We start from the raw sequence: 21,283 nt of genomic DNA, 5'->3' as shown, positions 1-21,283 counted from the left end.
CGTTAACTGTTACTTTGCCGCCATCTTGTGGAGACATGGAGAAACACAGCCCATAATATCTGATGAGCGGCACTTGTGCGTTTCAAAGGACAAAAAGTCAGTTAAATTAGCGCTATTTCACACAGAGCCGGGTAAAGTGTTGAAACTTTTATTAAAAAATCATCAATTACGTTACATATTCTCTAATATGAGTTGACGTAACAGTTACGCAAACTGCGCTGGAGCAGTTTGTCCCTCGTCACTTCCCGTTGTTTTTTTTTTTTTTTTGTGGAAGCGCAGACGTGCGAGGTGACAGGTATGAACAACATGTACTATTCACTATATAATCCCATTAACCGATTTGTATTTGCACTTTTTTTTGTAATTATTACAAAGACGCTCGTTGTCTACGTTGTCAGGTATTCTTTGCACGGTGTTTTCATATGAGGAAGTAAATAATAGTGTCTAAAAGGGGAAAAGTGTCCTATCAGCTGATCGACCATATCAGCTAGCCAACATCGCGCTAACACGAGAGGCTAGGTTTGTGTTTGTGTTGAACCGCTCATGTTTTCTGAGAATGTATATTTGTAAAAGTTCCCTGCTGTTGTTTCCTGTGAAGCCAGTCAACTATAACCTCTGCCCTCAATGCTTTTGCTGCCCTGTTGGAGGTGCATGCTATCATTGCATCATGTCAATTATGTTAACTAACTCTAGCTAGCAAGCTTAGAGTTAGCTGTTGTTGTTGTTGTTGTTGTTTAAAACTATGTTTGGAATATCCTTTGTTTCAGGTTGTTGTTTTTTTATTTTTTATTCCACAGGTTAAAAAAATTAGAAGAAGACGAACCACAATGTGTAGTAGTGTAAGTGACATAACTTCCCCGTTGTAATGTTAGCTAACTGCACGCAGGGCTACTTGAAACCATATTCACCAAACTTTATTTAAAAATCAGGCAATTTTCCGATGTATTGTTTATAGTCCAAATTACACACAGAATACAAAATGTCTTAAGATATATTTTACTGATATTTAGCCAATGTCATCGTCTTGAGCATTTGGTATTTGACCAATACATAAGGCATTAATTTGATAGCTTTTTGACTTATCAAATAGCCCAGATTTTATCCCACTTTCCACTATATAATTTAATACAGTGCTTGTTTTATCTAGTTGTCTTTCTTAAAATTGTGCTTGCTATTAACAGATGGTCTTGTCCCCCTGTAGGTGCTGTGTGGTCGAGGCAGGTTTGTCCTATCTCAGACTGCTGGCCGTCAAGCATTAGCTGCTCTCAGAGTCAACAGAACCAGAACCTTCTCTGCTGCAAGCTCAGATGAGCCTTACATTACTGTATCACCCACAGATTCAGGTGAGTAATGTGGTAAATGGTACTTACTTAATGGTAAAGGTGACCACTGTCTGCATTTAACAACTGGATTTGCACTAGGTCTGAAGAGAACTTATGATTTAGATTTTAGTTTGTTGTTTCTTTAAAGTCAGGATTCTGGGTCAAACATGGCATCATGTGGTTTTCAGCAGCAAATTGAGTGAATGTTAAGCAAAACAAAATCTAAGGTAGAAGACACCCATAAATGTCCTTGTCATGTCCCTCCAGGCCCCAGGACCGTGTGGCCTGATGAGAACATGGGACCATTCGGACCTCAGGACCAGCGCTTCCAGTTACCGGGTAACGTTGGGTTTGACTGTCACCTGGAAGGCATGGCGGACCAAAAGAAGGCTCCCGTCCATAGGACGGTACCTGATGTACTGACAACCCCAAGCAGCATGGAGAGACACCAGTTTGTACTGGCCCAGTTTGTCAGTGAGTTCCAAGTAAGTTTTTGAATAGTTTTTACACTTGCATAATGTTGGCAGGGCTTTTTATTTGATTTAGTTACTGTCAAACTTATTTCATGTAAACTTCTGAGTAGTAATGTAAAAACTTTAATCTACTAGTTCTTAGTTTAGGTCAGTAAATCAGTGAAAAATTTGGTCTCAGGCATAATTTACTATGAGGCGTGGCTCAAAACTGCTTTGTCAATACAGACTGTTGAAACTGGAGTGTGTGTTTGTGTGTGTTCATCAGGGAAAACTGGGTCCTATATCCATGAGGGTTGACAAAGCTGAGCGGTACTTTAATCAGACAGACACAGACTGCTCCATAAATTCCTGCCCTGAGCTGTTAAGGAAAGGTAAGAGAAGTTATCCTGCATTAAGAAGTACAGAAACTCTTCACAACCTAAAGTCAAGATAACGGTGTCATCTTTAGTAACAAAACTTTGTGTGTGTGTGTCAGATTTGGAGCTGTTGTTCCCCTCGGCGCCCACCAACTCTATCACAGTTGTGACGGTCACACAGAGCAGCAGTCTGTGCGAGGAGACTGCAGAGCAGGACAGAGATCAGCTGCTGCACAGAGTGAGTCCTGTCATGTTTCGCCTTGGTGTTAAAAGTTTTGACATGCGAGCGGCGTGAGGCTGAAACAGCTGCTGACTCTGTTTCCTCCTAACTGCAGTTTGTGAGCGGTGCGAAGGAGATGTGTTTCGCTCTGTGGACTGCAGGATACTGGGCGGACTTCATTGACCCAACAACAGGAGCAGCTGTGAGTTACTCTCTGTTTTTAGTCTTACGCTTGTTATTTATTTATAAGGAATCACAGGGAATTTTAGCTCCACTATTTCAGCATTGTGACTTGACTTGACCATGATCGTGAAGCAAAGATAAGTTGAATGATAATATGAAAAATAGCTGGGGACATGGTCGGCATCAACAAATTAAGGCTGAGTAAAAAACATTTAAAATCTCATAACTCAGAATCACGTCTCTTTCTGGAACAGCATCAATCCGCTGCGACTTCGTCTGCAACAAGAAAACAAGATATTTGACTCAAAAGCACAAAAATAAATCAATAATACTTAAATGAATTAAAAAAACGAATTTAATTACACGCTCTCCAGCAGGTAGAAGCATTTAAATCTGCTTCAAAATGAACATTTAATGTAATTAAAGCAGGAGCATCAGTATTAGGCACTTTTTCCATTCCAAATTTGAAACGGCGCACCACTAGTTCATTCTCTGATTGGCTGTCGATCCTTGCATCTAAGTCTTACTATCTTATCAGTAATGACATTTTCATGAACTTCATATTGAAAAAATCCCAGTATACTGCAGGTATTTTGGGTGTGATTACTGGTAAATACTAAGATCTCAGTTCCCAGTATTTAGGATTGAATGTGACATGACACAATATGTCAGGAATTAAACGCCAGTCTCTAATAGACGCCAAAATCAAAAAGAGGATTTTTATTTAGAAGACAAATGTTTGATTCTCTTCACCGTATGCTCCCCAACAGTTCTTTGCATCTCCATCAAGTCAAACCACACTGCGAACAGAGGAGGAACTGGGACATTCGGGCTTTCACATCGAGGTGTCGGGCTCCTGCACAGTTATTCGCCACATCTTGAGAGGAACGCCTTTGTTCGTGGGGACTGTTTTCACTAACGCACCTACTCACAGTGCTGCCATCGCCAGACTACAGGGACTTTCAAATGTACTTGAAGATGAGGAATAGGCTGCTTCGTATTTTTATCCAGAAGTAAATCCAGACACAAGGCCTCTATTTATGGTTTGAAGAAGCGTGCAAGCTAATGTACAGTAGTGTCGGTACATGGTTTGTGTCAGTGGAAGGTTGTGCACAGTTTTGTCTTACTGTAACACAGCCGCGAGGCGAAAGTTAGTACCACGAAGCACTTGACCTTGGTGCTTTCTCAACTTTTAACCCGACTTGTCCTGCACTACATCCAGGGAGAAACCCACTCGGTGCAGTGGGAATTTCATAATGTGATATTTGCCATTTAAGAAGTCTGTAGGACACGTTTTAGAGGATGGCGTCGTCGTGTTTTAGGAAATTAGAACCATGAATATGAAATGGAAACCTTTCAGATGTACTCAGGCAGCTGTAAGTAATTCATGTGAAAACATCCAGATTCAAACACCTTAAGATTAGATCAGGTTGACACTTTTCTTACTTGTGTGTATATATATATATACAGTGTTCTTTTGTTTTTTTCTCCTTGATATGTTGCACAGAATCTAAAGATATATTGATACTGTTTGAGTTGAAGCACTACAGTTGTGTCAGAACTGCTGAATAAATAAAGTGACATCTCATCAGGTTGCAAAGACACGATTTCCTGTAGCTCCTTCACAAATGCACCACCTGGGCCCGTTCTCCGTACGGGGTGTTATACAGATTAAAATGATTTGACATTTCATTTTCGTAACGGAGAGTTCCTTATGTTTATACATGATGAAATTAAACAGGAAAATAAAACATTGACTTCACAACAAAAGCATAATCGAGGTGGGTATTTTCTGACCAAGTTTGAGGAGGATCAGGTCAGACTGCTAGGAGTAAATAGTAAAACATGATGTTTCCTGTTTTTATTAGGTTCTTGCTTTGAATATTAACCCATTACAATGAGTTGTATTCAGGTCAGGACTCTTATCAAACATCTACATTTTGTGGATGTCTGGACTACGGATGACACGATACCACGGTTCTCGACACCCATTTCGGTACCACAGTAAAAAAACAAAACAAACAATAAATTCTCTGTACTTTCTCTTACTCTCCTTTATTGAAAAATACAAATAAAATACAATACTTTGCTAAAATAAAAGAGACTTCACGGTGAGACGCTGGTTCGTCACTCCCCTCATAGAAAGGAGTAACTCTCCTCTCTCCATGAAGCTGCTGGTTTCTCCTGAAGACTTCTGCAGCTGTGCTTTTAAAATTTTCACCAAGGCGTCCTGAAAAGTCACGTAATTGGACGCCATGGCAACCTGCAGCCGCCTCGCAGATCCAAACTCCCGACAAAGCTTCTTATAAACGGGGATGTGGGTCTTTCCAACCTTCTTTGGGAGAGTGAAATGTAATTTTCCCCCAGTCCTGTCTCTCAGACCTGTCAAAATCCCGTCGATGTCCACGTCGTATATTGATGTCCTGGTGGAGTCAGAAAGAACTCGGTCCAGCTGCAGCACCTCGGCTCGCAGAAAGAAAAAGCCAGAAGAGTCATGTATGGAAATTTTTGGTTTTGAGGCAGATGATGAGGGATTGATTTTAGGCCTTTTTTTATAAACGGTACCTTCGCACTTTCCAAACCACAGTTGAAATGCTGTGCAATAAATAGTTTACTGCTTATATTTCAGCAAAGTATTGTTTACTTTAAATACTTGACGGCTTCATGCCACTGTTCTTTGTTTTTTGTTTTTTATTAGTAATTTTCAATAAAGGAGTGAAAGAGAAAGTACATGGAATTAATTTTTTTATTTGTTTTGTTTTTTAACTGGTATCGAAATAAGTCTAGAGAATCGTGGAATTTCAGTTATTGGTATCGACTACTAAATTTCTCCATAATTCTGTCTGTGAATAGCGAATACTGCGGTACATAGAAAGAGATTTACAGCACTTATGTGCATATATATTCATCTATACCTGAGAGTTAGTGAGACACTCCTTTTGGCTCCAGAACTTACCTGAGAATCGTCATATTTTTAAGTCTTCTTGAAATTCAGACTGATCCATTGCAGACAGGAACTGCTAATAGCTAATTCTGCAGACTTGATGGTGACAAAATGATTACAAGTACAGACTAGTTTCTGTTTACATCCTTCAAAGCTTCAAAATTATAGGAAACGTGGTTCCATAAAAAGTATGGTTACACCTCAAATCGATGTGTATTGACCTGAATCACTCAGTCTATTTAAATCATAATTGAACTAAAGTCTGCACACTCCCCCAGGTTACTGCATCCAAAATGCTTGAAAAACTGGCCACAATAAATATGTGAATCTATTTTTGCTGTGTGTTCGAACATATATGCACATAGTGTTCTTGTATAGTAGTTTTAAAACTTGTTATTACGTTTGCCAGTGAGCTAATAGGACAAGGTGCAAACTGGGCTCTTAAAAAAGAGCGTATGAGCAATAGAATATATGTAGTGTTTCACGTAGGAGTTAGAAACCATCAGTAGAAACAGTAGATGAAAACCTTCCCTCTCCCGATCATCAGTGAAACGCCAAAAGAAGAATATTTCTACTGTGCTCTGTGACCACTTATCCAACAATGCCTTTGTGTTTCACTGAAACCTGCATTCTGAATATGGTGATCGATCTGTAACTGTGATTAAGTTTACTGTGTGTAAGAACTGTGATTTGCAGTACATATCAAACATGGTAGCTGTATAAGCCTGATATATATACACACTTATTATAAATGACTAGTTGATTTCTAAACTTCCCGTTAGCTTTGATCGACTTCTTTATAGTTTGTGGATTATGAGCCTGAAACAACCTGAAGGCTCGGAGACACATTTTTAAATCATATAGTGTCTCGTGACAGTTGGACATTTTTATTTAGCAGTTTGTTTGCATCCTTGTGAAGCCAGAACTAAGAGAACTAAACTGCTGCATCGGGAGATTTGTACATTGAGTCAAAGCTGCCAATAGAGGCGGTTATTTGTCACCATCTAGTGGTTGATTGGATGTACTGCAAGTGAAATGACTCCCTTGAACTTGACAAATGTTCTAGAGAAACTAGAGACTTGTTTCACCTGTGATAGCAAATGATGACAAGAGATGTCACAACCATATCTTAGTTTGAATTATCTTTTAATTCAGGTTTTGGAAAGTCGAATTGAAATTTTTGGGCAATTTAGAGTGTTCAATTAAGCTGCATGTTTTGGGAATGTGGGAGGAAACCGGAGGACCCGGGGAAAAAACCCAACGTCAGCACGGGAGAACATGCAAACTCTTCACAGGGCTGATAAATCAGCCTTCTTCCTGTGAGGCCACAAAGAGCCACCGTGTTGCGTTCGCTCTTAAAAAGGATGTTATTTTAACTACATCATTACAAAAGTCTTTTTAGTTAATGTTTAGTACTAATTTGATTGGTAGTACTTAAACATAAGACCTTTGTAATGATATAGTTCTTTATCAAACACATCATTTTTAAGAGTTTGTATTAATCTTGAAAAATTATCCAATGATTATTATTTTTGATTCATTTTTCAAGATTAATACAAAGTAAGAAAGAAAGAAAAAAGAGGGGGGGAAAGATTGAACACAGGATAATGGCGTGTTCTAGTCGTCCTGTGAGCCTTTGATGCAGGAGGTGAAAGGCTTCCTCAGAGTCTTGGCCATGAAGGAGAACATCCTGATGATGGCGGGTCGCTTCCTGGTGTTTGGAGGCGGAGAGTCGATGAACTCAAGGTGAGACGCTGGTTCGTCACTTGCTGTACAGGCAGGAGTAACTCTGTGGAAACACCTCCTCACTTTCTTCATGAAGCTGCTGGTTTCTCCTGAAGACTTCTGCAGCTGTGCTTTTAAAATCCTCACCACAGCGTCCTCAAAAGTAACGTCATTGGACGCCATGGCAGCCTGCAGTCGCCTCGCAGATCCAAACTCCCGACGAAGCTTCTTATAAACGGAGATGTGGATATTTCCAACGTTCTTTGGGAGAGTGAAACCTGATTTTCCTCCAATCCTGTCTCTCAGGCCTGTCAACACCATGTCAATATCCACCTCGAATATCGATGTCCTGGTGGAGGCAGCAATGTGCTCCACCAGCTTCGAAACAAACACAATGAAAAAGGTATTCTCTCGCTGTGATTCAGAAATGTCGTCCTCGTAACTGAAGACCTGAACCTCCGTCACCTCGTCTGGACAGCAACCCTTTGAGAAATTACTGTCCAGACATCCTTTGTTGTCAAGTGACTCAAGCAGATCTAAGTTCTTGTTGTCGGATATGATGTTGACTGGTTCTGCAATGGTGTCCTTTTCATTGAAGGCCTGAATCTCCGTCACCTCGTCTGGACAGCAACCCTTTGAGAAATTGATGTCCAGACATCCTTTGTTGTCAAGTGACTCAAGCAGGTCTAAGTTCTTGTTAGATATAATGTTGACGGGTTCTGCAGGGGTGTTCTTCTCTTTGAAGGCCTGAATCTCCGTCACTTCGTCTGGACAGCAACCCTTTGAGTTGTTACTGTCCATGCACTCTTGGTTGTCAGTTGTCGCGTCCACTTCTTTGGTGCTTTTCAGTATATGTCCGACAAGGTAAACCATATCCAGAGTGGGAGAGTTGCATGTTTGTGGCTCAGTTGGTCGCTCCTCTGGCTCTGGTGTGAAAGAAGACGGCTCTCTGATTTGACTCAGGGACTTGTTCACCTTCCTTTTCACCTCTGCTACGATTAACTCCAGCAGTTGGTCAGCTTGAGGCCACTGTTGATTGACTCCTAGTGCCTCAATAAAGCTGAGATGAAGAGAATCCCCAATGCTGGCTTGGATATCTTCCTCAGTCACACGGCAATAATTCCTGTTTGTCAGAGAAACGGTAACAGTTAGTCCACTGATCTACTTTGGGTATTGGTATTTTTAATTCCCCCCTCTTTATTTTAAAGAATCACACAAATCAACACTGGTAGCTCATGACTGATACAAAAATCTGATGGAAAATATTGTAAGAGGCAGGGTTCTGGACTTTCCTGGAAAGTGTTAGGAAGCTTTTGTCTTACCTATTGCTAAAAGTGTCTTTGGAGCTGCAGGCCTCGTCCAGGGAACTCTGAAGCTGTAACCAGTCAAGAACCTGAGGTGCCACAACTTGCAGGACCAAGACACTGGTTTCCTCTACAAGCTCATGACACATGTTGTACAGCAGAAAGATGACGTTTGTATCTATGTTTCCAGCTGCCAAAATCATCCATTGTCTGGAGGAAAACAGTAGAAGGTGGTTGAGCAAAACAAAACCTTAAACCAACGTATACTGTATATACATACATACTGTAAATTTCTGCTGCCGACTTTGAACTTGTGACTTACTCATTTGTGATGTTACACAGAAATGAGATCAAGATCGGTTTGTAGATCTCAGGTGTAAACATGGGAACGTCCAAATCGCTGCATCGCAGGTCTCCCAGTTCATCTGCTGCAGGCTGAAAAGAAGAACAAGCAGGTTTTAGCAGCCAGGTTGTCATTGTTATTGAGAGGGCCGAATTAATTCTGCAGACTGTTTGCATTCAGACAAAACAGGTAGAAATCTGAAACCTGAATCTCTTCATTTTAAATAACATCACTACTGACAGACATAAAAATGTAATTGGAGTTTTTCATAAAAAAAAAAAAAGAAGGTAAAATGATGGGAATTTAAAACTTTCTCCCACATCCACAGTGTGTGACTCCAGCCTAGATATTCTTACCTTCTCATACACATCGTGAAATGATTCCTCCATCGTAGCACAGTCCTGCACTTGCTCCATAACTCAAAAACTTTTTACTTGTTTTCTACGTGGCGATCTCAGTGAAGGTCTGTGTAGATGTGCTCGCTCTGTGTCTGCTCAAGTGAGAAACCGAGTGTAGAATAGAATTCATCATTATGAGCATTGACGACGTCACAATCACACCTGAAATTTCAAAGGCGCGGTGGAACGCGCGCGCGCGCGCGCACACGCACGTTGCTCGTTCCTGCGATCTGTCGTCGACGTCGCCGCCACGTTGGGCCAAGAAAGCCAGTCCTGAAAACTGCGGGTGTTTTGGATAAAAAAAAGCACCATAACATTTACATTTCTCAACCGATTTGAAAAAGTCGTTTTTATATTAAATGGTTTATGGTTTATATTGAGTAAAAAATATTTTTTTTTATCCCCAGTTACTTTACTACGATATTTAAGGCTGTTTTCCATAAGGAGGAGTGTGTATAAATATTATGTTTACATGAAGTGAATTAGCTACAGTATGTAGTATAAATGATTCATTGTCATAAAGAATGATTAAAACTCACGTGGCTTATCTATACAATTTAATGTAGGCTACATTAAATGTACAGAAAGTTTGTTTACATTGTGGAAATGGCTTCTTCCGTCCACCTCCCCACTGTTTAGCTTTTATTTTGCATTTTAAAATACTAAAGAAAAAGAGGAAGTAGTACTAATTCACAAAAATGTGACGTAATAGTGAGACCTGTTGCACATTAACAGTCACTTGTGTTTAATTATTTATACTACATATACCAATTACTATAACTAATCTGATGTTATTCTACTACTAAAATATAATATATTCATACTACACCGGTGCTATAAAAATATAGAAAGCAGACTGACTGACTTATTTCATTTATTTTATTTTATTATAAGTAACTGGAGATAAAAAACTTTTTATTCCACGTAAAGTTTTACCACAAAGTCCATGTTACTACATCCAATCAGAAATGTTAATACATTTCTGCTCATTTTTTAATAATTTAATTAAAATATTTTTTGCGCTAATATGTTTACCTATGAGCTAATAGGACAAGGTGCAAACTGGTCTCTTGGCAACACATTTAAATGATATACTGCCTCATTTGACATGCATGTAAACTGCACTATGACACAGGCAGTAATTCTAGTTTGTACACACCCCTATTATGTACAAAAAACAAGGAGATAATTGATTTTATTATATGGATTTAATATTAACAAAACTTAGTATAAATAATATATAATACACACTGATATGGTTAAACAACAACATGGTCATTTTTAATACTGTTACAACTTGAACGTAGTATAATAAATTATCAAAAAAGCTTTAAAGAATTGTAAAAAAAATTGTCTTAGAGGGAAACCTAAGGGAATACGTTGCAGTAGTGAAAGGTCTGGACACAAGTTCTCAGTTTTTTATTAGTTTAAACCTCAAACTGTGACAGGTAACTCAGAACTTCCTGGCCAGGTTCCCGAAACATCCAGATGCAGTTCACTTAATCAATTTGAGCAGGATACAATAAACACAAATGACAGGTTCTTTAAAACAATATCATAAGGTTAACAGGATGCTGATGATGATGATGATGATGATGATGTAGCTCAGCGCTGCAGGATGAAGCTCCCTGCTCGAGCTGACCAGGGGAGAAGTGCGGGTAAAAACTGCGCTGCTGTCGTTCCTCGGCAACAGCACGTTACAGATGTTCCCCTCGCAGCAGGACGAGCACACCTGGCCGATGACATGTAAATGTTGAGAATATGTCCTGATTGTATGTGGATATCAACTTACTAACATCAAACAAAACACGTAATAAAAGTGTTAAAAATTAGACCTTTGACAAATTTTTAAAAATGTGTTGCTGCAGTTTAATCCAGATGTTCCACGTACCCGTCCGTTACCAGTGATGGAGGCACAGCCAGTAAACAGACAGTCCTCCAGGGTCGCACATCGCTTGGTCACAGACACACTGTCTCCATGGTTATCCATCATGTGGAGTGTGTGGCAGTATCTGGTATCTGCAGGACATAGCACGCCTTCATTTTCTGCATTATTTTGAATTAAATTTAAATTAAATTCCCTTCTGATAATCAATAATCTGATGAGATTGATCCATACCAGTTCAAAAACAGCACTGAATTCCATCTTGCGTTCAGTGTTTACGTTTAATCAATACAATCAGGTGTTAAGGAAAAGCTTCCACACATTCGCTCGTTATAGGAACCGCAGTAACAGATGGGAGAGAAATCAAAGCTCAGTCACGCTGCATACACACACACACACACACACACACACACACACACACACACACACACACACACACACACACACAAACACATACAAGCAGTTGAGTAGAAGCTGACGAACCTTTCGGACAGTACACGTCCGGAGCCCAGCGGTTACACTCATAGTTATCTACAGCTTGTTGACATGTGAAGCACTTGAAGGCACCAGGATGAGGCGTAGCTGCGGAGGACACACACACACACACACACACACTTCCGTCAACACGAGACAATGATATTCACGGCCTCATTATATTATTCTATTTCTAAGCAATCTTCAATGAACTTTATTCTTTTGAACCCTTCCGATTCTTCTTCTCATGCTCGTACTTGAGGGATGCAGCAGGATGATGTCCTTCGTGGTGAAGTCTCGTGACTGGACGGGTTTCAGCCAATCAGCGATGTTCGTCATCAGCAGGAGCCAGGCCACCGCTGGCCAGCCCTCCATCATGAGCCTCAGAAATCTTCATGCACTTTGGCCTGTTGGACGCTGGTGCAACAAAATGCAAAAGAGCCTCAGAATTTCATTCACTTGCAGTTATCTACATGGCAAGATGCACATCTGCTCTGGATCTCTCTGATGAATGCAAATCATTACAGGAAGAGTACAAGAAAATGCCATTAAATCCAGTGAATAGAACATGGAAACAAGAGGCTTTGAGAAAGGAAAGGGATGTTAAAACCTACTAATGGAAGGAATCAGTCTATAAAAGTGATCAGCTGTGAGCTTGCTTCGTTATTTAAGCTTTATCGCTCATCCGTCCCCGGATTTGAATAATTGCACAACAAAAGGCCTGGAGGACGTAACATTGTCACTTCTGCCATAAACATGAGTTATGTTTCAATTACAAGTCCCTCTTTCCCCATGGGAATTCAACCTTTTAGTCCCTGCCTGCCAAATGGTTTTTTGGGGTTTTTTTCTGTTATGCAATGGGTCATCCATTATAGGCAAGTCAGCATTATTCTGACCACAACAGCAAGTCTGCTCAGAGAGGAACCGTCCCCCTCTGGACCTTCTTAGAAAAAAGAGGGGTCATTCCTGTCGTCGTAACATTACAGGATAATCCACTTTCTTTTTTAAAAATGATAAAAGCTCACTTTTCCTGTGGATTCTGGTGCATGTTTCCTCTATTATTTCCATCACTTCAAGTGTGAGTGACAAGTTATTTTCCTCGACGACGTCTTAACGTTTGCAGTTGAGCTTCCTGTTACAGTCCAGGCCGAACACTCTCTAACAAACGCTCCTCCGGGATTCACTGAGATGTCAGTCAATGCATTAAACACCAGATGACCTGGTTTTTGGCCGCGATTTGAGATCAGTAGAGTTGTCTAAGATCAGCTTTGAGTTCAGATGCCTTTCACTCTATTTTATCCCCAGGCATTGTGCGGGGCTGTGTGGTTGTAAATGCTTGTTTTCTTTGCATTATACATGCCCCAATAAAACTGATCCATGTCTTTGCTGCAAACACAGTAAGCATACTGTTCTTTACATCCAGCAGCAAGAGCCGAGCATACACTTATCCTTTGTATCAAAGACACTGATTTATACATTTGTTTTAATAAAATAAGTGACTGCAATCCCATGTAACCTATAGACACTATATTATAAAGAAATTTATATTGATTACCTCTACTGTTTACATGCATTTACTGTATTAATTCATCATATAAGCATGTAAATATCTGTGGGTTCTGGGCAAAACAAGACATTTCAGTGTGTTTCTTTGGGTTCTGGAAACTTGTGCTGGACATTTTTGGCTGTTTTCTTGACGAAACTATTGATTTATTTGAGAAAATAAACATCAATTGCAGCCTTAATTAGATCCAAGTCAACCGAGAGCATGAAGCACAGTGTATTAGTTATTATTAGCATTAAATTAATTAAATCCTCTTCGTTGCCCCCTCCTTTGCAACAGTTGAGTTGATACAGTATTATGTGGAGGGATTTGGTGAAGTGGCGCGCATTCATTAAGCTCCTCAGAGCACTGGTGCTACTGTATGCCTCCTAATGATATGCTGTACGCTGAAAGGACAACTTGAGATTAGCTCTCTAACTTTGAACTGTGTGATGGATGCCCGGCCTCGCCTGGAGCAAAAAATCTTGAGTCTGAGAGCATGAGGGCAGGAGTGCGGGGATTAGGTACAATAGCTCCCTGTTACAACTGGAGAGGGATGGAGGTGGAGAGGGTTTATTATCACTCTGGGTTCAATCAGCACCAACCGGCTCCTTCAGGTCCCGGCTGAAAGGCCATACAGGGCTGAAAGAATCTGAAGGAGAGCAGGTTTTAAATCTGTCTCCCATGACAACGCAGCTTGTGAGTGTAAAAGCTGAGGGGGGGGGGGCTGAAATGTGCAGCTCCTCAGTCGCAATGATTATCATGAGTCATTATCTGGACTTTTCCTGTTTTATTTTGAAATCACTTTCCCTGTGTGTCCTGTTGGTTGTGTTGCTTCCTGCTCTTTGGTGCGTTTCCCGCCTTTATGATTACCCGCTGCACCCTAATGTCTGTTCCCTTCACTCCTAGTCACTTCGTCACGTTCTTGCGGTTTTGCTTTAACCTTTAGTCTATGTCTCAGTATTTTTCCAGTGTTTTTCCTCCCTGTTTAAATGTGTTTTGCCGGACTTTGCCGAAGACTGTAAGTTCCAGATTTTCCTGTGTCAGTCTCCTGGTTTTCGGTTTTCTTTGGACCCCTGCCCTTTGTGGACTCAGCTTCTGCCTTCCTGTGGTTTTTGGAAAGTCTTAGTTTATAAAGTGACTTCCCTTCACTTATCAGCCCGCCTGTCTGTCTGCATTTGGATCCTCCATCCTGTTTCCCTGCAAAGTACTCCCCTTAAAAAAAAAGAAGGTGTTTTTACTATAATTTTGTTCTGCGTTCTCTTATCCAGAAGCGTTTTTTAAAAACACACAGAATTACATTTAAAATGCTATTTGACTCATGACCCTTGCTTGTGGCCTCTTCATACCAGAGATAAGGTGGGCTTATCTGCTGGATCCCATGCCATGAATCAGTCATCAGAAGTTCAGAGGTTGACTTTTGTTTTACACAAATATATTTTACGTAGTCCCGAAGGGTAGTGGAACATAACTCATGTCAATGCCATTTACTTCACACCCGCCGTCCCTCCCTCCCTCGAGTGCTGTCAGAGATATCATATATTTATGGCTGAAAGACGCACACGACCCAAGACGTTGTAAATATTACAGATAAAGTCATCTCTATACAAACCATAATGCAACTGAAGGTTATTCTTTTGCAGAAACTATTTAAAGCTCCGTATTTTCATTTTTCTCCTGTGTTTTATTTTGAAGTGTTTGATCCATAAGAAGATATATTTGTGGTTTTAAGAACCGAAAATCATCTCATTGTAGTTTTACATCTCCTCTCTCAGGCTTCTCTCTGGAGCTGTAGTGACAACAGGTCGGTGAGCCAATCAGAAGAGAGGAGGCTCTGATTCTTTTCTTCTGATTGGCTGACTGTTTTCTCAGTGATGGAATAAAAATATAGCAGATTTCAGGTAAAACACTAAGAGAAACGAAATCCAGGTGGGTCCACGTGAGTAGGCCATGGCTGAGAGCGGTGACTGCTTTGTTGTGACATCACAAAGTTACAGGAAGTCGTGACTGCTCGATTTAAGGCTCAGTTTCTGAATACATGCATTTCTCTGTGGACTGAGGCTTTGATACTTTCACAGTATTAATATAGAACTTATACCTGATCTATAATCAAACAGCACATGGACAGAGACCTTTAGACTGTGTGGGACTTTTTAAATGTGCAGAAACAACATAAAGGCAGTTGTAGGAGAATTCGAGGAACACGTGACGGCCGGTTTACCGATGGACCAGATACAGAAAAATCACAAACTGTCCGGCAGTTTTAAAAGAGGCTTTCTACAAAGCTAAAGTTGAATGTTCAGAATCATGAAGTGATCTAATAATAAAGCCACTAGCTCTCACACACATTCAGGCTGATGTAGATGGTAACCTAACGAGTCAAATGTGAACAGTTTAATTGCTCAGATGAAGTATAATGGCTCCATGTTGGTCATGCGTGTCTAAAGAATACTCTATCCAGATTTAGGCCACCAGGGTTGCCTTTGAAGAGCAGCCGATATCCAGCAGCTCGGTTCTATTGACCAGACACATATGGCAGGGGCTCCACTTCTGTCATACAACTGCTTTTTGTTTTCGACCCTGCACCGAGGTCAGAGATTCATGACTGCACCTCCAGAGAGTTACAGTGGACAGTGTTGATGAATTCTCATATGTGGAGTAAAAAAGCTGTTGGTTGAACCACTGGTGTAGCGTGTATTGCATATTAAAAGCAGCCCTGTGGTTAAAGTGTTAACTAGCCAAGTTCAGATCCCCCCCCCACCCACCTCTTATTAATGGACATTTATGAAAACCAACTAATGTGACTGATGTACTTAAGTTAAAATATTCAGCAAAATATACATGAAGTATCAAAAGTGCTAATCTTGCAACACAATGGATCCTAAATTTATTATTTATTACATAATTGGATAGTTATCCAATTATTTAAAGCAGCATTTTGATGTCGCAGCTGGTGGAAGTGCAACTCATACTATTATCGTATTCCACAAACTGCTCAGTCACATCTTAAGCACATTCAATACACAGAGTAAATATATAACTCCCTTCTCGTAAATAAATGTGTAGATAGAGCAGCTGCATATGATTAATTAATTAGCAGTGCGCTTTTACGTGTGATTAAAGACTCGCGCTGCGCTTCAAATCTCAGCTACTACACAATAATTAAAACAGCTTAAATAATTAAAACGCATAATATACAAACCCAGCGGTAAAAAAACATTTGCTGCAATATTGTAGGTTACCAAAAGGTGTTAGAGTAATAGGTGTTCTCACTCTGATGTGTGTTTATATGACGATTATTAGGCTAAACTAACCTGTACTTCTTCTTTTTAGTTTTTATTAACCTACACCTTAATTAACATATTTAAAACTCACATTCACTACCACTAATGTGGCTCACACGTTCAATCATATTTTAATCTTAAATCTTAGCGCTGTTATTGGTTAATTATTCTCATGCATTACATGTAAAAAGTTAATTATAATTAAAACTGACCTAAACTTGGACGTGCAAACACTCTTTATACGACTTTATAATGCAACTTACCGGGCTGTGTTTCCTCGATGAACCCGCAGCTCAGTCACATCCTCAGCGTCCGCAGATGAAAATCACTAACTATAGTGAGCTGCTGGGGGGAGGGGGGGGGGCTGCGTCACAGTGGCGTCATTAATAAACGTCTGGTCACATTTTCTGCACGTTTTGTGGGTAATAAGTAAGGAACAGTTCATGTCTTGTCAGTTTTAATAGTGAACTTATCATTAAAAATATAATGTAGGAATGTAACTTCAGGTTCTTGTGCTTTAATTGAGAATTTCCATTTCATGCTTGTTTACATTTCCAGTTAACTCAGAAGCAAATACACATTCCACTTTTACATTTATCTAAATGTTACTTTGCAGGTTCAGAAAAGATATGATGCATCATTCCTGCATCTGTACAACCAAAACACCTTCATAAATACCATAGATCAGTGGTGCTCAGATATGTAAATTTAATACTAAAGGGCTTTTCTCAGGATCAAAAGAGATCAAAGCAAATCTTCTCATTACTATAGGCCTAATTAGCAAAACTTTACATACCCTACAACCATTTCCTTATTCATATTCCTTGAGTAAAATACAAAGTATGTTGCCAAACATGAACTCATCAGTGACAAACAGCAGTCCTGCGACCTGTAATGTGATCCCTGACAGGAAAGTGAGCAACACAATAACAGCCCATCAGACTCTTGTCAAACAGAGGAATTTCAGTATGCACAGATGTGCTACATAATGTGGACAGATGGCCGCTCCGTCATGGAAAACTTAAAGCAGCTCCTCAGAAACATGCATACTGCTCAAATGACAAAAACTGAGAGCAAAAGGCTCATGCAGTGAAATAAGGGACGAAGGGGCAGTAACAGGTCCTGGGCAGGTTGGAGGCTTTGAAGTATATGCTGAGTTATGGTGAATTTATTATCTATTTTCAATGTTTTACAGCTATTACCTTTGTAAAGGAGAAGTAAAGAGAGTGGGGGAAATGTGTTGGGTTCAGCTTCTCAAGTATATGAGAATATGCTGTTTTTCTGGATTTAATATTACTGTAAATGAAATAACTGACTTTTTTTTTTTTTTTAAATAAAAAAAATTGAATCTATTTATAAAGAAAATAATTTGGGAGATTAATCATTCATGAAAAATTATTATTAGTTAAATCAAATGTATTTATTTATTTATTTTCATGCCAATCTAATGTTCCACACTTCCGGTAGGTGGCGGTAATGCGCCTGAACGCTGGTTGCCAACCGCCAAACAATTAAAAGGAAGAAGAAGAAGAAGACGGCTCCGGATCCATATGGTGAGCTACGTGCCGCCCACCGCCATCTTTGGAACAAGGGAGGTGTGCGCCATCAACAGCGGGCCACCGACCTCTTTCACAAAGTTTGTTTAATTTATATATCTTTGCACAAACTGCTTCGCTCGAGCATGGCTAACCGGAACATGCAACAAACGAACATGCAAAGCAGCAACTCTCCTCAACCGGCAAAACGCGGGGCCGACTCCCCGGCCGTTGAGCAGCCACCGTCGAACAAAGGCAGCCCAGCGCCGCCGCAGCAGCAGCAGTCCCCCGCGGCCGAACAGGCGGAAGAAGACGGCGAAGGTAGTGGAGAAGGCCCGGCAGAAATGACCCTGGATATAACCAGTTTTCGGAAGCCCGGTGAGAAGACGTTCACCCAGAGGTGTCGTCTGTTTGTCGGGAGTCTACCAACGGATATCCCCGAGGAGGAGTTTACAAACATGTTCGCTAAATACGGAAAAGTTAACGAGGTGTTTATCAACAGAGACCGGGGCTTCGGCTTCGTTCGCTTGGTATGTACGAAATTTAAACCGAGCCTTTGTACCGAAGTTTATTTAAGTTTTATTTATTTTTTAAAAGTAAATGTGTAGTATGTGCACCGAAATTTCGTGGCTAAGAGGAGCTAGCTGCCAGCTTTGTTTAGCTAACGTTAGCTCACGTGCTTGTTGACTCTACATCCGTTATAATTGATTATCTTACAGTAACAGTCATTAACATGTTATTCTGCTTTAGTAGTTTTATATTTTACATTTTACAGAGTAGTTTAACTAATGACCCATATCTGACAAGTGCTGTGCTAGAAGTATGTGTATTTAAATGAGTGATTTCCTCTCTGCTGTGAATTGCATTGTAATGTACTTGCTTATACAGCATATAACAAATGTCATACTATCGTGATTTTTATTTACATACATGTTGTAATAGTTGTGCAATGCATTGTACACTTCTAGACTGCCAAATTGCTTCACTCTACTTCTGCAGATTGCCCTAATGTACCATGCTGGTGTGTCACCATCCCTTTAATTTTTTTTGTCACTTGTCTTCCAGGAAACCCGGACGCTGGCAGAGATTGCCAAAGCTGAGCTGGATGGGACAATTTTGAATAATCGAACAATCAGGATCCGCTTTGCTACACATGGTGCTGCGCTCACAGTCCGCAACCTGCTGCCTGCAGTGACAAATGAACTGCTGGAACAGGTAAGAGTGGAGAGAAGGGGCTTCAAGTTGACGCTGGGATGAAATAGGATCTTTGTCAATTTGACTTCCTGTGTCTGCTGATTTCTGTGGAGTGATATTTTAATCTGAAACCCACCCTGTACCCTCAGGCGTTTTCTCAGTTTGGGCCGGTGGAACGGGCTATTGTTGTGACGGATGACCGTGGTCGCCCCACTGGGAGAGGCATTGTGGAGTTCGCAAACAAAGCGGCTGCACGTAAAGCCCTGGAGCGCTGCACCGAGGGAGCACTGCTGCTGACCACGTAAGTGTGGGAATGAAGTGGTTTTGGAGGGGAGAACACGCAGAACACGCTGGGATTTAATGAGCGCATGGAGTTATGTGTTTATTACTCGTATGACGCAGCAACTTCCTTCAAAGTTGCCACAAGAAACAAGTGTTAGAATATCTGTTAAACAGCCGCCGCAGATGAAGAGGTCAAAGATAGATGGTCTGAAAAATGCTAACTGTCAGAGGAAATGATTCTGACTGTTTCTAACATAGTGTTGTCCCCCCTCTTTCTTCAGCACTCCTTGTCCTGCCATTGTGGAGCCCTCAGAGCACTTTGATGATGAAGATGGCCTTCCTGAAAAACTGCTGCAGAAGACTCCAAGGTTCCACAAGTAAGTAAAGAGGTGATTGGAAGTTGACATATAATGCATGGGTATGAAACTGTCTTATTTTGTTGACACTGTATTTTTAAGTGGCTGGAACTGTAGTTAAGTTTTGTACTGATCTTTCTTTTACCCAAAGGGAACGAGAGCAGCCTCCACGTTTTGCTCAGCCGGGGACATTTGAGTTTGAATATTCGTCTCGCTGGAAAGCTCTTGACGAGATGGAGAAGCAGCAGAGAGAACAGGTGGACAGGAACATTAAAGAAGCCAAAGAGAAACTGGAGGCTGAGCTGGAGTCGGCCAAACACGAACATCAGCTCATGTTAATGAGACATGGTAGGGACGGGTTATTCGTGTCCTCCCATGAGTTGTGGTTGTGTGTGTGTTTGTTTACTGCTTGAACTGTTTGCCTTTTTGTATGAGAGAAGATTGTATATGGGCTTCTGTTGTGACATTGGTGTGCTTGGTATCTTGCACTGGCACAAACTTTGCTTCTCCATAGAGATTCTGAAGTGATTGTGCAGCAGCTCACTACAGTGTAGAGATTGATTTAAACTATATGTCAGCCTTGTGTGGTCATGGAGTCCTCCTCCACTTTGTGTCAGAGACCAAGTCTAGCACTAAATAGAAATTTTCACAATAAAATCAGAATGGAAACAGGATGCAGATCGTGATTAAGATCGTGGATTGTGATTCTACTCAAAGATTGTGTTGGCCAGATCGTCCCCCCCTATTTGATCCTCATCAATATTCATATATACTTTCTTCCTTTCCTTTCTTTCTACCAGTCCTCCTCACTTATGTTGTCTTTTCCAGATCTAATGAGACGTCAGGAGGAGCTGAGGAGACTGGAGGAGCTTCGTAACCAGGAGCTGCAGAGACGAAAGCAGATAGAGATGAGGTGCGTTTTCTTTCTTTGAACAAACCATTAGGACACAATGAGACAGTCCAACTTCTACTACTTTTCTATTGTTAGGCACAAACAAATTATTTTTTAAGCTTTAAGTAGTTGTCATGAAGTTGTTGCATTAGAGATGCACACATATATTCTTATTTGTCTAATTTCTTTGTTTTGGTTTTTCTCTCCGTCTGCAGGCATGAGGAGGAGAGGAGGAGGAGGGAGGAGGAGATGATGAGGCACAGAGAACAGGAGGACCTGAGACGCCAGCCAGATGGCTTCAAACCAAACTACCTGGACAATGTGAGTACGGCTGGAAGGCACACATGCTGTCAAACACACTGAGGCTTGCCCACTTACATTTTCACTTGTGATACACAAACACAACCTTTTGTCTTGGCTGGCCATCGCATCAGCAAACGTATTTCTCTTTAATTCATAACAAGAAATCAGAAGAAGAAAGTAGAAACACATCATGTCATATTTTAAACAAATTTCCCTTGATGTACCAAAATATTACAGTAAATGTACCTCAACAGCTTGTGTGTGTGT

The 21,283-nt window shown here is 40.6% G+C and overlaps 4 protein-coding genes across 5 annotated transcripts in view; 2 read left to right on the top strand and 2 right to left on the bottom strand.

Moving 5' to 3' along the window:
• Window positions 1-212: 212 nt before the first annotated feature.
• On the top strand, window positions 213-4,156 carry mmadhca (metabolism of cobalamin associated Da). The gene is made up of 8 exons (XM_023395351.2): window positions 213-295; window positions 798-839; window positions 1,202-1,343; window positions 1,590-1,807; window positions 2,061-2,166; window positions 2,271-2,389; window positions 2,487-2,573; window positions 3,325-4,156. Exons 2-8 carry the CDS (start codon window positions 828-830, stop codon window positions 3,541-3,543), a joined length of 903 nt encoding a protein of 300 aa, XP_023251119.1. The 5' UTR covers window positions 213-295; window positions 798-827; the 3' UTR covers window positions 3,544-4,156.
• A 2,959-nt stretch (window positions 4,157-7,115) lies between these two features.
• On the bottom strand, window positions 7,116-9,286 carry LOC147817422 (uncharacterized). The gene is made up of 4 exons (XM_087170823.1): window positions 9,227-9,286; window positions 8,850-8,962; window positions 8,546-8,737; window positions 7,116-8,346 (listed from the first exon to the last, which is right to left on the bottom strand). The coding sequence occupies exons 1-4, from the start codon at window positions 9,284-9,286 to the stop codon at window positions 7,116-7,118; spliced, it is 1,596 nt and encodes a 531-aa protein (XP_087026949.1).
• Window positions 9,287-10,475: 1,189 nt separating this feature from the next.
• LOC111646048 (ly6/PLAUR domain-containing protein 6-like) lies at window positions 10,476-16,805 on the bottom strand. 2 transcript variants are annotated; one of them, XM_023395440.2, is made up of 5 exons: window positions 16,718-16,805; window positions 11,885-12,044; window positions 11,637-11,735; window positions 11,160-11,287; window positions 10,476-11,000 (listed from the first exon to the last, which is right to left on the bottom strand). In XM_023395440.2, exons 2-5 carry the CDS (start codon window positions 12,003-12,005, stop codon window positions 10,824-10,826), a joined length of 525 nt encoding a protein of 174 aa, XP_023251208.1. In that variant the 5' UTR covers window positions 12,006-12,044; window positions 16,718-16,805; the 3' UTR covers window positions 10,476-10,823. The 2 variants fall into 2 exon arrangements, with proteins under 2 accessions (XP_023251208.1, XP_087026956.1); XM_087170830.1 differs by lacking the exon at window positions 16,718-16,805 and having other exon boundaries at window positions 11,885-14,452.
• A 1,202-nt stretch (window positions 16,806-18,007) lies between these two features.
• Window positions 18,008-21,283, top strand: part of pspc1 (paraspeckle component 1) — an 11,950-nt gene continuing 8,674 nt past the window's right edge. Inside the window, exons 1-7 of the mRNA XM_023395417.2 lie at window positions 18,008-18,519; window positions 19,055-19,204; window positions 19,333-19,484; window positions 19,747-19,842; window positions 19,973-20,169; window positions 20,650-20,734; window positions 20,929-21,034. Of these exons, the coding sequence (XP_023251185.1) occupies window positions 18,136-18,519; window positions 19,055-19,204; window positions 19,333-19,484; window positions 19,747-19,842; window positions 19,973-20,169; window positions 20,650-20,734; window positions 20,929-21,034 (1,170 nt within the window). The 5' untranslated portion in view covers window positions 18,008-18,135. The remainder of the gene's footprint in view (window positions 18,520-19,054; window positions 19,205-19,332; window positions 19,485-19,746; window positions 19,843-19,972; window positions 20,170-20,649; window positions 20,735-20,928; window positions 21,035-21,283) is intronic.

The sequence above is a fragment of the Seriola lalandi genome, unplaced genomic scaffold (assembly GCF_002814215.2).
Source record: "Seriola lalandi dorsalis isolate HSWRI2012SDOR001 ecotype SW California unplaced genomic scaffold, Sedor1 jcf7180002054962, whole genome shotgun sequence".
In the NCBI taxonomy this organism is placed as follows: Eukaryota; Metazoa; Chordata; class Actinopteri; order Carangiformes; family Carangidae; genus Seriola; species Seriola lalandi.
Note: the sequence above shows the minus strand (reverse complement) of the source record. Positions and strands in the feature narration are given on the sequence as shown.

Excerpts from the sequence above, each read along its gene's own strand:
- LOC111646048 (XM_023395440.2), bottom strand. The coding sequence starts at position 12,005 with ATGATGGAGGGCTGGCCAGCGGTGGCCTGGCTCCTGCTGATGACGAAC. Across the intron at positions 11,288-11,636 it reads GGACGTGTACTGTCCGAAAG|ATACCAGATACTGCCACACA; the intron begins GTTCGTCAGCTT and ends TATGTCCTGCAG. Across the intron at positions 11,001-11,159 it reads CCATCACTGGTAACGGACGG|GTGTGCTCGTCCTGCTGCGA; the intron begins GTACGTGGAACA and ends GTCATCGGCCAG.
- mmadhca (XM_023395351.2), top strand. Across the intron at positions 2,167-2,270 it reads CCCTGAGCTGTTAAGGAAAG|ATTTGGAGCTGTTGTTCCCC; the intron begins GTAAGAGAAGTT and ends TGTGTGTGTCAG. Across the intron at positions 2,574-3,324 it reads ACCCAACAACAGGAGCAGCT|TTCTTTGCATCTCCATCAAG; the intron begins GTGAGTTACTCT and ends GCTCCCCAACAG.
- LOC147817422 (XM_087170823.1), bottom strand. The coding sequence starts at position 9,286 with ATGGAGCAAGTGCAGGACTGTGCTACGATGGAGGAATCATTTCACGAT. Across the intron at positions 8,963-9,226 it reads TTCACGATGTGTATGAGAAG|CCTGCAGCAGATGAACTGGG; the intron begins GTAAGAATATCT and ends TCTTCTTTTCAG. Across the intron at positions 8,738-8,849 it reads CTGTGTAACATCACAAATGA|ACAATGGATGATTTTGGCAG; the intron begins GTAAGTCACAAG and ends GTTTTCCTCCAG.